The sequence below is a fragment of the Taudactylus pleione genome, unplaced genomic scaffold, assembly GCF_031769625.1.
Source record: "Taudactylus pleione unplaced genomic scaffold, aTauple2 ptg000969l, whole genome shotgun sequence".
Classification (NCBI taxonomy): Eukaryota; Metazoa; Chordata; class Amphibia; order Anura; family Myobatrachidae; genus Taudactylus; species Taudactylus pleione.
This window is the reverse complement of record NW_028285370.1, coordinates 1016402-1033454: the sequence shown is the minus strand read 5'-3', so window position 1 is coordinate 1033454 and position 17053 is coordinate 1016402. Positions and strand designations below refer to the sequence as shown.

Sequence of the window (17053 nt, the reverse complement as noted above, 5' to 3'; positions counted from 1 at the left end):
CGCTGAGATGCTTACACTTGCCCATTTTTCATGCTTCCACCACATCAACTTCAGTGTTCACTTGCTGCCTAATAATTCCCACCCCTTGACAAGTGCCATTGTAACGAGACTGTTATTCACGTAACCTGTGAGTGGTTTTAATGTTATGGCTGATCGGTGTATATTACCAGAGAGATCACTTTGTGTTCAATATAGTGTCTTAGAATGCATTTTGTCTGATAGTGGGTGGTCTTCTGTTCCCACTGATCTCTACTGGCCTCCGTATTTCCTCCATTTCCACGTGGAACCAGGAGTACTCCCCACACATATCTGAGTAGGAGACGGGCACAGAAGAATATGCATGGCATATGTATTAGGGTGAGAACGTGGGCTCAGACGTTTTCCATCTGTATACTCTGTCTCTCTACACCAAAAAAAGATATCATAATTTTACCTGTTACCCGTGGTGATTCTTATATTTTTTCGCATTATCATTACATTGACCGTATCGCCTCTATTTTCCAAATACCACATTTTGATGACCTCTATTTACATTCCTTTTCAGTGCATTATTGATGCTAATTACCAACCCCTGCCATCATTCTGGTTCTTTTTCCACATCCCTTGGCATAGGCATCTCATTAGACAGCTAATCTTATTTACTACTTTGATAATTGAAGCAGGTAAATTAATCACTTGGCAGCCAGCTTCTATAGATAGACAACATACAGGTCGAGTCTCCCATATCCGTTGTTCCGAAATATTCCAAAAACCTTAGGTTTTCGGGAGCTATGACGCATGACCTGACGTCATCTGATACCCGTAGCTCTAACTCTGCCGCTGATATCTACCCTTTCACTGGGCTGTTTTGGAGACTTTTTCGGGCAACCCTTCTCCGGTTCCCGTGTCTTCTCTGTGGGGTGCCAATCCTGCCCACTTTCCTCCCTGTTGGGATGCCTACTCGCTGCTAGCTCTATGGTTCCCAGGTTCCTCTCCTGCTTTCACTGCCTCCGCTCCGCCGGCCCAGCTCCCACCTACCGTCAGCAGCCTCCATGACCCAGTGCAGACCCTGCAGCCATCAGCGGCTCCCGGTGGCATCCAGATACGGGACCCAGCGCTGACCCCTCAGCCATCAGGACCCCTACACTGTCATCCTCCGGCTGCTCTGGGTTCCTCTGAAGTGCCTTGGTTCTGCACCAGCCTGCCCATGTGGATTGGTGCTTCCGCTGGGGAAGCTGCCCCCTTGCACCGCAGATTGCCTCTAAAATATTCCGAAATATGGAAAAATCCCATATCCAAAATGCTTATGATCCCAAGCATTTCAGATATGGGAAAGTTAAACTCCACCTGTATTATATGACATCGGTGTTCTATAGTCCTCTTTCCTGGTTCGTCATCTGAAGACAGTGGTGCTCTCCATGCTTCCTATATGTAAGATAATTTAGTAAATATCTATGGCTGGTAAAGTACTCACTGTTCATCATTTCGCATGAGTTATTAATTTTATTTGCTGGCAGCATGTTCTGGTCTTTAAAATAGGAATAAGAGTGGAGAAAAGTGTCTTCAGAGCACATTTAGGGCGTTCGGGTGACATATTCTGCCATACACTCCCCAGAAAACTTGTACTTTTTTTTTTTTTTTTTTTTTCTGCATTAAAACTACTTTATAATTACTGGCATGAGCTGTTATAGACTCTTGCTGGCCAAACTTTGGCTATTCTACAGCTGTCTGAGTATGATGCCTCATATTTTAATGGGAAATAATAACCGTCCTCCAAAAGTCCAAAAACTTTCTGGTTAGATCTGGACTATGCACACTTTAGTACTCCAACTGTGGGCTGGACTGGTAGGGTACAGTGGGAATTGCAGTGAAAGGAAACTGTATTGCTAATAGCTGCTCTCTAGATAAAGGGATTCAGTGATTTGTCCATGGTCTAGACGAGCGAGATCAGGAGGTGTGTAGCCTTTTTTTTTTTTTTTGCAGCTGGCCACTTGTGGTTTTTGACTGAGCCATAACAATAATATTTTTAAATTGAGTATTTGTTATTGAAAATGTTTTCCAATTGAACAATACAATATAACAATAAAACCAAAACAATTATCACACCTCAAAATCGTAAAACTTATCCATCACTAATATAGAACATCTAATATAAATAACATATTCGCAAACCGCAGAGCATAGCAGAGAAAAAGAAAAACAAAATATACAGCATATATAAACACATTATATAAGTATATGGAAAAAAGAGAATAACGGACTCAGTGCAGCATAGTATCAAAATCATCTAGTACAGAGTATACAAAATATTTTACACTAGAGCAGTGGTGTAGAACTCTGGCCCTTCAGCTTTTGTGGGACTACATATCCCAGCATGCCCTGCCACAGTTTTAGCATGCCCTAATAGCAAAACTCTGGCACTGCATGCTGGGATGTGTAGTTCCACTGCAGCTGGAGGGCCCGAGTTTGACACCACTGCACTAGAGCATTACACTTAAATGTTAATGCACATAATTAAAGACCTCCATTCCCAATATGCATTAGATAACCATATATAAACAGCATTGAGCAAGATCCAACCATAGCCTGACTCCCAAACAATAAACATAACCTAAAATTTAGAGTCTAGGTAAAGTTATGCTGATCTGGCAGCAACTTAGCATATGTAGATTGTAACCATCTCTGCCAAATTCGGTCAAACTTGGATTCAACTTTACGAGTCCATAACAAGAATATTTAACCGGCGGAATAAAAGCTGATGTTACACTGCCCACCCTTCGCTGCTAAGGGAGTAATCCCCCTTACTCTATAAACAAGTGCCTGTGTACTGCTCACCCCCTTTTCCCCCATCTAAGTTGTATCATCAGCTCGTTCTGTCCAGATTTGACATAGTACCAGATCTCGCTGTCGCAGGCTTCCAGCGTGCCCTTTCCATACAATCCCATTTGTGGCAGGGATGTAACACCTCTGCTCATCAGTCATGTTCAGCTTCTTGTACAGTGTCATGTACCACGTAGTTTGAATTTGTTCCACCCTAGATAGAAAGCCCTCATTGTATAGCATTGGCAATCAGCCATTACTACCACCAGGAGAGGGAACGGGCAGAAAAGAAAAAAAAATGTGTTGACCTTTCTGTCCATGTTCTAATTGCCTCCAAAGCCTTGTACTAAAAGACAGGGAGCAGCTGTTCTATCCTGAAGTTTAGACCTTAATGATGTTAAGACCTTTTTCATAGCAATGTTCACATTATGACTGCTCAACTCTTCACCTGCGGCCATAAGGTTTGAGTAATAAGAAAAGATCAGCAGCGCTATTTCATACCGAGCAGACTTTTCCCATTGCCACGTTGTAGCTGAATTACATTTTCTTATCCCGACCACCACAATTCATGTTACTTCACTTCAGATTAGTCTGGGTAGGTGGGAAATGTTGGAGGCAGCCGATCTAACGACAGGAGAGCAAGACTTGGGGGATTTGTGAGCTAATTAGAAATGATTTCACCTATCTAAATTAATTAGTCAGACTCTGGTCTCACTTGCCTGTTCTTTTAAGCATTTGCCCTGTAGGATGGCGGATGGGTCACCCTTTGCCCTCGGGACCATTTTAATCTATTTTTTTTTTTTTTTCCATATTAGATGTGAATACTAAGTTTCTATGAGGGTATACAAATTGTGTGGGTTCTAAGAAGCGTTGTCTGTAGATATATTCATGTATACCCCCAGACCAATGAACTCTACAGATGTCCCTGTTTTATATTGAGCAATGGTTGCAAAGTATGAAAGTGATATATTCTCAGTACGAGCGTTGGACTTATAATATGATCTACATGTAATTCTATGACGGCTGTACTTATGCAAACCTTCTTCTTGTTTTCTCCTCTGCGCCCCCAGCCCGGATTGGGAAGATGAAACGGCGAAAGCAAGACGAGGGGCAGGTATGTCCGCTCTGCAGCCGGCCATTGTCTGGATCCGAGGAGGAGATGAGTAGACATGTGGAACTGTGTCTCACTAAGGTAGTGGAGCAGGAGGTGCTTCTTGCCACCTGTCTTCTGTCGCTTCCCTGTCTCTCACCTCTGCTGTCTTAACACTGGGCGATGTGTAGATTGTCAGCTCTGCTGCACATATCACCATTCATGCTGCCCAGGCACAAATCGGTGGTCGTGTCACTAACACTATGTGTGTGGTGTAACCAACTTAAGACCCCCTGTTCTTCCTTCCAGTTCTGCTGTCACCTTTTTGGTACTATAGTTAGTAAGTGGTAGTGTATAGTCTCTCGGGTTCCGTGGGGAATGTCCCGCTCATCTCTCCTCTTATTGCCTCGTTACAGAGAGAGACCTGCATGAATGAAGATGACTCTGTAGACATTGAAAATGAAAACGGGCACCGGTTTGAAGAATACGAGTGGTGCGGACAGAAGAGAATTCGGGCCACAACGATGTTGGAAGGTGGATTCCGTGGTATGTACCGTTATGCACGTAAGCAACCCACTGAGTGGCATCGATATCTGTCTCCTGCAGATTTTTTTTATTCCAGTTTAAAAACACAAAACCGGTATCTGCACATAACGATGTGTTGTTTACGCTGAATTTTTCATTACAAAATGGAATTTCTATTTGGCACGCTTCATCTTAATATTATTCCCCCTAGTTTTTCTGGCTGGGGGAGAACAAGGGCTCTCGTGCGAGAGTGCTTACATGAACCCAGCATTTATACCACTATACATTATATAAACTAGCCCCTGACTACATTGTTTGTTTGGATTATGTGCTGTGGATGATATCGCAATTTGTCGTGATTGCAGGTCAATCCATGCAAAGAAATTAGGACAATAATGCACATCTACATGTTCCAGAATAAAGTAGGATTTGTCTTCCAGTAAATTGTAGCATGGTTCAGGTTTTAGTGAGAGCTTAGTTTGGGCAAGTTCATAGTTGGATGTTTGTTTGTGCTCGAAAATAAAATGCTGCAAATGTCGTATTATATACCTTTCAGCTCTGTGCTCTACCTCCCAGCATTGGATGTGCTCTGTGCTCTACCTCCCACCTCTAGGCTGTGCTCTGTGCTCTACCTCCAGCATTGGATGTGCTCTGTGCTCTACCTCCCAGCTCTGGGCTGTGCTCTGTGCTCTGTGCTCTGCCCTCTGCCTCCAGCATTGGATGTGCTCTGTGCTCTACCTCCCAGCTCTGGGCTGTGCTCTGCCTCCAGCATTGGATTTTGTGGATAAGTAACCTCAGCAGCAGTAGGGGTGTAGTATAAGTGACAGACAGTAATTAGTTAGACAATGTCTAGATAGACACCAGATGTTAGACAGTTAATGAGTTAGACAAGGATAAAAGTTCGACACAGGCAAAAGTCAGATACACTAAAGTTAGACAGGTACAAAAGGTCGACAGGGTCAAAAGTTCGACATGAAAATGGTCGACACATTTTTTATTTATTTATTTATTAGCCCTAATCTTCACCCTAACCTTGGTGCCTAACCCTCCCTCCTGGTTAGGCACTTATCCCCCTAACTATGGGGGATAAGTGCCTAACCCAAAACCTAATCCTAAAAAAAGAAGTAAAAAAAAGTGTCGACAATTTTTAGTTTTTTAGCCCTATCTTCACCCTAACCCTAAACCTCCCCATGGTGCCTGACCCTAACCATCCCTCCTGGTGCCTAACCCTAACCATCTGGGTAAGTGCCTAACCCTCCAGTAAGTGCCTAACACTAAACCTAACCCTTAAAAATGTCGACCATTTTTGTGGCGATCATTTTCATGTTGAGCTTTTGACCCTGTCAACCTTTTGCACCTGTTGAACTTTTTACATGTCTAACTTTAGTGTGTCCTGACTTTTGTCTGTGTCAAACTTTTATCCTTGTCTAACTATTAACTGTCAAAACATCTGGGGGTAAATTTACTAAAGTGAGAGTTTTTAGAAGTGAGTTTTAAAGGTGATGTTGCCCATAGCAACCAATGAGATTCTAGCTATTATCTTCTAGAAGGTGCATGTTAAATGTTAAGTAGAATTTGATTGCTTGCTATGGTATCCAATTAGCACCAAAGTGCTGCCCGACGCCTGCACTTATAAAGGGTTTTTTTTGTTTTTTTTTGGGACTTGATGTGTCCCGAAAAATAATCCATGAAAAGTGCAGTTTTTTCAACCCCACAATGGCGAAAACACACAGGATTCGTGATAAACTCACAGACCTATGTGTTTTCTGCCGAAATAATAAATATGGAGTTAAAAAAAAACATTGGCGAAAAATGGGGATTTTGAATAATCCCTGTTTTTCGCCCCCGAACAACATATCGGGGCTAATTGGATGTCCCCGTATATATTAAGTGGTACGATGCAGCATCCATGGCTTTTTCCCACACCCAGGTTCCGTTGTGCTTTGTATACAGACTCAGACGCTCACCGATCTAAAAGTGTCGCATATCAAATTATTCAGGACAGTCCTGGTGCGTCCTAGTACTTCGCATTGCTAAGACGCATTTCTGACAAAGAATACGCTCGGCGATAGCAGAGACACCCAGAACCTGTCAGCTCACTCGCACCAGGCATCTCGCACTCCTTGGTGTATAGAGGCTAGATGTAGGAGGACACATCTGTATACTTACTTGGAGTCTTCGGGCACGATGGGGGTTCCAATGGAACGGACGTCGTCATGTGGTGGTTGTAGGGACTTTTTCATGTGCAATTCTGAGTCTGACCTGAGTGGTTCTCCGTACGTTGAGTTGACTGCGCACGTCCTGACAGCATATGATGCAGACATTACCGTGTCCTGACAGGATATGATGCAGACAATACCGTATCATGGGATTTATTCGGTAGATGGCAGGGCTTGACAATTTTTTTCTAAAATCTAGGAGCCAGGATGAAAGTGTAGGAGTCAGACCACCGTCCCCCCAAAAAATTACAGAAGTGAGTGAGGAGCACAGTTGTGTGTTATGCAACTGTTATACACACTATACTAGTCCACAAAATGGTCACAGTTGAATGGATACAGTAAAATGAAGGCCCCTTCACTGCTCTACACAGCTCCTCTCCTCCACCCCCCACCCTCCAGTAATAACGGACCACATTTCACATAAAATAATGGTTCCAGAAAGTACAAAAAAAAACTCTCCTCTCGTGGTCAAACCTAGACCTTACTACCAGAGAGCTGTATGCAGCCGGAGATAGGAGACAGTAGACAGCTGGGGGGGACGTACAGGAGGATCAGCGTAGACTGGGGCAGAGAGCAGGGATCAGAGCATACCAGGATGGAGAGGAGTTATCAGTGCAGGCCGGGACGGACACAGACGCAGCAGTCAACACATGCGACACTCAGCACATGCACTCCTTAATACTATAGGCACAAATCTCCACCGGAGCTGATGAGGATCTGCTTCTTCCCTCACTGAAAAATCTGGTAGCCAGGCAGCAAAATCTGGTAGCCATGGCGACCTGGCCCCCGGGATTTGTCGAGCCCTGGGAGAGAGGGACACTTAATGTTGTGTTTTTTGTTATTTTTAATTTTTTTGTTCTGTCAAATCAAAGTAGCACTATTGTGACTACAGCGCTACCTTGCTGTAAACAATCTATTTTTCCGGCCTCCGCTGGGTGTGCTACATTAAAGCTAAATGTGCATTACTACAACGTAATGTCCTGTTTGATAAGCGAGTGCTGGCTTTGAGTTAAGCGCTTTTGTTTGTTGCTTCTGCTGCAGAATGGATCTGAAACCAACGGCATCATCCTCGCTGCGAGCGACGCGCTTGTCATCTCTTTAACGGCTTAACACAGTTAAAAGGAGAAAACTTAGAGCAGTGTCTGACACAGATCAATGTAGAACACACAAACCGTGGAGCTGTGGGGCTCTCACTGCCATCACAGCAGGGGGGGATAAGACAACAATGATATTGAGGGGGTAACAGCTCCAAAAGCTTCTCTTTAACCAGTTAGCTGTACCAAGAATGAAGTTATAGATACTGTAATATACCAGTGTGTTCTGCTGCTTTACCATTTTTACTGGCTACGTGTAGTTGTATAACAAATATTATCTTTCATTCTTTATATTACAATGGCTTGGGAATGGCAGATAATTGATGGATACATTCAGAGCCATGGCTGATGGTGCTTTATTCCAGATTTCCTGACATTTCATCATGTGCCTGCCTTCCCTCTCCCTATGGTTCCATCACAGTGCTGTGCGTCCGCCGCGTGTACGCTGTTGTGGGACAAACGTAATAAGTGCTGTTTGGAAGTTGTCGGAAGCGTCTTCGGGTGCAGGGGGACGGGCGGTGTGTCAGCCTATCGATCTCCCAGCTTGCACATGCCTCTGAGCACGAGCAGCAGCGTGCTTAATGTGATTGAAAGGCAGTTAAAATGGCGGTGACCTTTTCAGGGGAAATTAGATTGCCTGCCAAGAGTGGTTAGAGGGAATGATAACGCCAGCTTCAGAAAGCTGTCCAGTCGGATTGCAAGAGAGATGGGGGATTCTCGGCTAGCAGGAAGTGCTGCCCGCAGCACCCCCCACAGAGGTCTCCCACGAAACTTGCCGTATACCCCTTGAGTCCGACAGGGCATTTGTTTGTTAGGAATATACAGTGGTCCTGGTACTATTTCCATGTGAATAAAGGTGCTACTAACCCATGAATGGGCGTTTACAGATCTGATTGTAGAGCTGTGACCTTTGTACAGAGCTTGTTCCAGGTTATGCCAGGAGAGGGGCAGCAGCCTAATCTACGCTGACACTTAAAATCCACCGCAGGTCGCTCTCTTTACTGAGAAGTTAACGTCAAACCCCATCAAATGTGAGTTACGGAGAATCACACAGGCTCTGCAGCCAGGTTCTGTCACTCCTCTGCCTGTTGGCAATTTAGGGAAATAAAAGTGAGTCATGAAATTGCAATCTCATTTTAAGGAAAGAAAGTTTATCCTGGAAATTACGCAGTGTCTGGAAGTGCCATATGTCCCCGGAACTCTCAGGTAAATATGTAGCGTCCTGCTCGTTACAGGAAATATAGAATTTGTCCTGTATTTAGGGTTGTGTTCAATTAGCCATGAGGCCATAGGGCTGAGATTAAAACAAAAAGTCTGGGGCGAGATCAGGCCACGAGTTCAACTTTTTTAGCAGGGGTTTCTACACCGCTGCAACAGCAACTCGCCCCCCTCGTGGCTAATTATATTGACCCCCCCCCCTAAATGTCAGTTAATGGTTTTCTGTCTGTTTGGGCAATGTACACACAGCAATTTACATTCCAGTTTAAAGCATAGCTGGCACAGCAGTCAGTGCTCAGATGGTGGCATTTCTACGCTATACACGAAACCGCCTTAGTTACTGAGTTATATAGACAGATTGGACATGTAGTCAATGATTGCCCACATAACTAATATATTTTATAGCATAGACATATATTGAAAGGCATTAAATAGGAGAGAGAGAAGATGGTGATGTTGGGTCATATTATTCCATCAATAAAACCATTGTAGGTACAGAAAACACTGCCCTCATTAATTCTAGTTGCATATAAATGTGGACACGTTTTATAAGCAATATTTAGAGTTTCTACAGAGTAGGTTGCTGTAGTAACTATAGTGTGCATAGGACATCCATGAATTGTAGTATAATACTTATTTTGCTGGTCCAGGCAATCAACATGATCCTCTAAGGTAGTCGCATATACATTCTAATGGGAATACCCTACATTACGGGGATCCAGAAAAATAACTGTCAATTGGGGCTCACAGCAACGACAAGAGTTGTCCCCCACAGATATAGGACACTGTGCTGTAACTCTTTGGCTTAATGGCTCAAATAAGGAATATGAGAGATCATGTGATGTCATTTGGAGGTTGGAATTAATTATTTAACGTGTAACATTTATCCCTTTTAATCTCCACATTACTGGTTAAGGGAATAGCATGCGTTGATGCACTGTTAGTTAATTGCTGGTATTCTCCCCGCATCTCGCTAGTAATCACTTCTTCCTTGTTTTGCCTCTGCTCATTTCTAAATAAGTCTGGCAGGTTGTTATCCTCCCATCTCTGAGCTGATTGGCCGTGCAGCTCTGTGACTTTTAATTAAAGAGCTGGAAATGTGTATAAAAGCTGCCAGCAGTGACGGGTCCGGAACATGAGCTGCGAGGGAGAGAATTTCCCCAAGGACTGCCCGGTGTAATGGAAAGTATCTGCAGCCCTGTGAACCAGGGAAGCGAATGACTAAGTCAACCCCTATTACCAGCCCGGCTTCCAAATTAACCAGACAGAAAAGCTCTTATAACAAAGACATTTTTCTGCCTTCTTCCCAGTCAGTTTTATCGCTGCTTTTATATTTCCTCGTTCCATGATATGTGGAATGTTTGTAGCATTTCGTCCAGATTCCATGTATAAACTCTATCGCTCTTCTTCCAAAGCCAGGCCCCTATTTATGTGATGTTGAGCACACACTGTGTTTTCTGTGACCTCACAACTGTGCATGTAGCGCATTACGATAATTGTACCCACAATACTGTGGATACACGGCTGTGTATTATATCATCTACAGTGCATCCTGAAAGTATTCACAGTGCTTCACTTTTTCCACATTTTATGTTACAGACTTATTCCAAAATGGAATAAGTCAATTTTTTGTCTTCAAAATTCTACACACAATACCCCATAATGCCAACGTGTAAAAAAAATTTTCAGATTTTTGCAAATTTAATTTAAAAACAAAAACAAACTAAGAAGTCACATGTACATAAGTATTCACAGCCTTTGCTCAATACTTTGTTGATGCACCTTTGGCAGCAATTACAGCCTCAAGTCTTTTTGAATATGATGCCACAAGCTTGGCACACCTATCTTTGGGCAGTTTTGCCCATTCCTCTTTGCAGCACCTCTCAAGCTCCATCAGGTTGGATGGGAAGCGTCGGTGCACAGTCATTTTCAGATTTCTCCAGAGATGTTCAATCTGATTCAAGTCTGGGCTCTGGCTGGGCCACTCAAGGACTTTCACAGAGTTGTCCTGAAGCCACTCCTTTCATATCTTGGCTGTGTACTTAGGGTCATTGTCCTGCTGAAAGATGAACCGTCGCCCCAGTCTGAGGTCAAGAGCGCTCTGGAGCAGGTTTTCATCCAGGATGTCTCTGTACATTGCTGCATTCATCTTTCCCTCTATCCTGACTAGGCTCCCAGTTCCTGCCGCTGAAAAACATCCCCACAGCATGTTGCTGCCACCACCATGTTTCACTGTACAGATGGTATTGGCCTGGTGATGAGCGGTGCCTGGTTTGCTGCAAACATAACGCCTGGCATTAATGCCAAAGAGTTCAATCTTTGTCTCATCATACCAGATCATTTTGTTTCTAATGGTCTGACAGTCCTTGAGGTGCATTTTAGCAAACTCCAGGCGGGCTGCCACGTGCTTTTTACTAAGGAGTGGCTTCCGTCTAGCCACTCTACCATACAGGCCTGATTGGTGGATTGCTGCAGAGATGATTGTCCTTCTGGAAGGTTCTCCTCTCTCTACAGAGGAATGCTGTAGCTCTGACAGAGTAACTATCTGCCAACTCTAGGAAGAGTCCTTGTGGTTCCAAACTTCTTCCATTTAGGGATGATGGAGGCCACTGTGCTCATTGGGACCTTCAAAGCAGCAGATATTTTTCTGTACCCTTCCCTAGATTTGTGCCTCCATACAATCCTGTCTCGGAGGTCTACAGACAATTCATTGGACTTCATGCTTGGTTTGTGCTCTGACATGCACTGTCAAGTGTGGGACCTTTATATAGACAGGTGTATGCCTTTCAAAATCATGTCCAATCAACTGAATTTACCACAGGTGGACTCCAATTAAGCTGTAGGAACATCTCAAGGATGATCAGTGGAAACAGGATGCACCTGAGCTCAATTTTGAGCTTCATGGCAAAGGCTGTGAATACTTATGTACGTGTGGGTTTTTTTTTTTTTATTAAATTTGCAAAAATCTAAAAAAAAAAAACTTTTTCCATGATGTCATTATGGGGTATTGTGTGTAGAATTTTGAGGACAAAAATTCATTTATTACATTTTGGAATAAGGCTGTAACATAACAAAATGTGGAAAAAGTGAAGCGTTGTGACTACTTTCCGAACGCACTGTATATACTACCCTACAAACTTCCAATCTAATATTTTGGTAGACTTGATTATCCTTCTAATACCTGAACACTGCGTGAGACACAGATATAACCTGTCCTTTTCTCCATATACAAGATGTATTTTGGAGGTAGAAGAATGTATGTCCTGCACTGTGCAATGTGTTATCTGCATTCCTTGCTACCCCCAACCCACCCCCAAACAATCTTGTTGGTCACCTCTAGCGGAGGATTGTGTGGTATTTATAAACGCTTCCTGTGCTAGTATCTGGCCATCGGTCTGTCACTCACTGATCCTATTTTGTCAACCTCCAAATCGTATTCCTCTGTTACGCTGCAATATTATTGTTCGGTGAACGTGATTGAAAATCTAGCTTATCCCTCTGCCTTACACAATGAGTCGGCACCATCCTGGAGTCCTGCTCACTCCTAGTCATGTGCAATAATTGTAACCAATAGGTGGCTTCCATCTGTTGCACCTAGTGTAACCAATAGGTGGCGCTTATCTGTTGCACTTAGTGTTACCTATAGGTGGCGTCCTTGTGTTGCACCTAGTGTAACTTATAGGTGGCGTCTAGGGATAGTTATTGGAAACCCACCCTTCGAATGATGACTGGGCTCCTTCCAAACTTTTGATGCAATGATAACTAGCCATTCCATTACAATAATTGTTTTTGTTAATCTAATCACATGGTTTGCACATGTGCAAAAAAAAAAAAAAAAACCATGTTTGCGCAATTGCAACCTGCGGTCGTTCTCTGTTAAACAGTTGTATTTTAACATCGGATGGCCATCACTTCCAAACGATTCGATGGCGGCTACCGTGGGAAAGAATAACATTGATGGTGTTTAACCATTGGAAATTGATGTACATCTGCTGCACTTAATATAGCCTATAGGTGGCATCCATCTATTTCAACTAGTGCTGTTCATTGTGGTGGTAGCTAAAAAAAAAGACTTTGGAAACCCTTCCATGGGTGATTGACACGGCTGTGATGGTAGTTTATGGAAACGTCCTCCTTTTGCAGGGAAAATACAATCTGCTCATATATGGGAATTTGCATGGTAAACTCAGGAAAGTGGACAGATGTTATGGACTGTGGTAGCACTCTTGGGGGGTGCCCTTATTCCCAGTTATTATGTTTCTGTGAGGGTATTCCTCAGAGCAGAACATCAGAGAGGTGGATTGCGTGTACCACCATCCCGGCCCTGGAATCAGAGGACATGTAAAGCTGTGCTGTGTGTTGTATACGTTGCTGTGTGCTATAGCCGAGGCTGCAGGTGTGGAGAAAACCACTACACATGGCCTCCTGCCAACCCTGCTTTGTGAATCAATATGCTGATTAATTGATTAAATTAACAGTGAATTTCATTCTGCTGGCAGGGTCATAAAAAAAATCTAGTTTGGGGTTAAAGAGCTGCGTTTTTCCCCTTTAATGAAATTTAGCATTTCAACACTTGCATATTTTCACTTCTCTCCTTTAAAAGCAGAAAGCTTTCGGCATGTCATTAATTACTTGAAGGAGGCAGCACAGAGGCCTGCTGTGGGGCTTGGGGATGTTGTGTATAACTTCCAGCTGTTTGCCAGCCACAGTGCGGAGTCCTCAGGTGCAGGGACGGTAACCCCCCCCTGCCGGCTCTGCTTTAAAGCTCATATTTGATTACCCAAGTTGCTAAACTCCTCTGATCCTTTTCCTGTCAGCACTAGTTATTTCCCCAGTAATGTGGCTGGCTGAGCAGCCAAAGCCTCTCCCTCCTTTTGTGTAGTATTCACAGAGCGCAGCAGCCTACAGGTGATGAACCTTCTTACCTCAGGCTGTAACGCAGAGGCCGCCATTGTTACCTGGGCCCAGTACTCAGCCAATCGGTTCATGAGGACTAGTAACGGCATTACTTCTGTATGTATATGTAGTGGGTGTAGCTAACCACTGCATTTTCAGGTAGTTACAGACCATAGTTAAGTGAATATTAATTGGAATAATTGCTAATTTGCTTATTTAACTGAATGACATGTGTCCAAGTTGCTTTTTGTTCCAGGCCATTGTTTTACAGGTTTTAGGACGGGTTTCATCAAGGTGTCCAATTTTTTAATGGGAGGTTGTGGTTTCATTTCAACTGTGCCGGACAATTGATACAACGGCTCCCACTTTGCTCAATAAGTACAATATTGCAAAGAGCTAGGGTTCTCTGTAGTGTAACTCATGCCATATGTTTCAGCGTACTGTTAGAGGGGAAAACAGAGTAGTGCTACTTATTTATGGGACATATGAGATCATCAGTAGAACTTAAGGTGCATACACACGAGATGATATCTTTGAACGATAACGTTCAACGATATATCGTTCCGTGTGAATGCAATGAACGACCAACGATGCGCGCTCCCGCTGGACAATAACGATATCGTCCATGTTTGCAAGCCAACCTGGACGATATCGTTCATTTTCCATATGGGAAAACGATCGCTGGTCGTTGGTAATATCTTTGTTGTGTGGATGAACAGAATCGTTCATCCAGCACACCTGGAATTTCAAGGGAGATCGTTTAGCGATATCGTTCGCTGAACAGATCGTCCTGTGTGTACCCAGCATTACTGGATGCTGGGACTTGTAGTTCCACCATAACTGGAGGCTTGCAGGTCGTCTGTATTTTTGGCCTGTACTCATGTTTTATCCATTTTAGATGTTGGTTTTGCTGTCGTGTACACCGTTTGCTGCAAGGCACTTTTATCTTTTATTCTATTAAACTTAATGTCAGGGGCTAAGTGAGATTTGCAGAAAGCGTTCTGTTGGTGTATGCTGTCCTCTGCTACAATAAGAGGTAGTAGGTTGATCTGTGTAAATGCAGCCGTCAGAGGGTTGGGGTGTAAGTAATCCTGAAAGCCGGTTTCTGATTGATCGGGGGAGTTTGTCTCTAGGCTGTCAGTTGGTGTATAGAGGTGTCAGTCATTGCCTGAGTGAGAGTGATGGTCGGAAGCCGAGCTGGAACTTTGGTTTGTTTTTCTGTCTACTCTCTCTGGCCTTTTGGTCAATCTTTATTACACCCTGCTTTTTCCATCACAACCCTGCAATGTGTTTTATAGAGTTCCTTCTTTTTCTCTTTCATTTTCTCAGTACTGTCACCTATAGTGATTGGCAACTTCACCATTTTTACGATTGCTCACATAAACCAAGAGTGATCTATAATAGTATCGGCATTACCATAAGAAATCTGGTGTCTACAGCACCCCAATGAAGAGATGGTTAATATATACCGTACATATGAAAATGCTGCCCTGATCACGTTAAATGTTGTATTTTTAGCTGTGGGGAACTGACGTTAAGTGCTAACCGTCCTTGTCCAAACCGCAAGACGGGACGGACCATCGTCGCCCCAACTCTAGTCATAGACTGTATATGCTGCAAAGTGCACATTTCCGAAAACCGTGCAAAACTGTTACAGCGATTCCACTCGTGTTGAGCGATAGTCAGTCTTCCCTTTCTTCAGCAGTAGCTATGTAGACAACGTTATGGGGAAATGTAAAAAAAAAAAAAAAAAAAAATGTGAGTTCACCACCCAATAGGGTCGCAAGCACTTTTTTTGCAAATCGGGTGTTCAACCTGGCGAAGGATGCGAAACGGACTACCGTTGCTGCCAATTAAACACCGCAGTAATGGCAATTCGCACCCTTCGCCGGCAATTGAAGTTCCCCCATAACCTCTCCATACCTTGTACTGGATGAAGTTCACACTGTTTTATTCTATCATGTCTGTGCTCAGTCTCATGCAGTACAGCAGAGGGGGACACCCACTAGCTCCACCAGCTTTTATGGAATGACGTGTGTCAGCAGTTGGCTGCCGTAGCCTGTAGGCCAGTTCTTCTGGTATGTTGCGATCTGGAAAAGGCAGATATCCATCCAGTGTCTTTTCTCCACATCCAGTCAGTGCCTCAGATGTCACTGCAACAAAATCTTACACAAAGAGGAGATGAATATTGCACCTAAAGCCTTTATGTAAAAGAGACGGACAGTGCACCCAACACCAACATATAGAAGTGACAGACATTGTACACAGCACCTTCATAGATCAGAGACAGCCGTTGATGCTGACGCCTGCACACGGACAAGATGATTTATTAGTAACTAGGGATCTCACCCGGAGCCTCTTGTAAGTTGTCAGACAGCAGTTCTGTGAATAATTGGTTTATTCTGGAAAATGCTGCCCCCACTGTGTAGACCATGGGTATATCAGAATGGTATTGATGTACAACACTATAAAGGTGCCCACAGACATACCGATATACTTACGATCCGACAATGTGTCCGATTTTCATTGAAACTCTCCCCGGCAGCTCAGCACACGATATGCTGTCCAATCTTCATCCGATCTCCTGCAGCCAGACTTTTTTTTTTTATAGTGCATTGTGTCCTAGATTGTCAGATCTGCCGTACAGTACGGCAGATCTGACGATGCAATGTGCGACCTGCGGGGGCGCGCATCGCATTGTGATCGTGAGTGGGGACTGTTGTGATCGTTCCAATGTGCCGGAATCGGCCAGATCGGGTAAAAAAAATCGCTGTGTGTGTGGGCACCTTAACACTACAGTGTGTACACTTGTACAACAAAGCACTTAAATGTTACATCCTAGATCTAGTATTCTGGTGCCTTTATAACTAAGTAATATGTTTTATTAATTGATGTATGAACATTGCCCTGCCTTTAAGTGACCATTCCTCGTGTCATATTAGTAGTATTAAGTGTGGTTCTCTACTTAGTCTCTAACCCAATTATACCTCAGTAAGCAATGTAACTTGTGTAGCAGTGAGGAATCTGGCAAGCATGACCTTTCAGATTTCCCTGTTCAGGTCACAGTGCTGATCATCCTATACACATGTATTTCTCATGTAACAAGGTTAATTGGTGAGAAGGTCGGGCTGTTTCTATCTCCTGAGACTTCCTAGGAAACTAGGAGTGGAGATGACAGGGTGGGCGATGTACTGTGCAGTGTCGGGATGGAG

The 17053-nt window shown here is 43.6% G+C and overlaps 1 protein-coding gene across 7 annotated transcripts in view; it reads left to right on the top strand.

Moving 5' to 3' along the window:
* RNF220 (ring finger protein 220) overlaps positions 1-17053 on the top strand; it is a 251955-nt gene that overhangs the window by 213605 nt on the left and 21297 nt on the right. For 5 of the 7 annotated variants that reach the window (XM_088460646.1, XM_088460648.1, XM_088460651.1 and 2 more), the window contains 2 exons: positions 3870-3991; positions 4306-4435. In XM_088460646.1, the coding sequence (XP_088316772.1) occupies positions 3870-3991; positions 4306-4435 (252 nt within the window). The remainder of the gene's footprint in view (positions 1-3869; positions 3992-4305; positions 4436-17053) is intronic. The other 2 variants (XM_088460647.1, XM_088460649.1) reach the window with 1 other exon arrangement.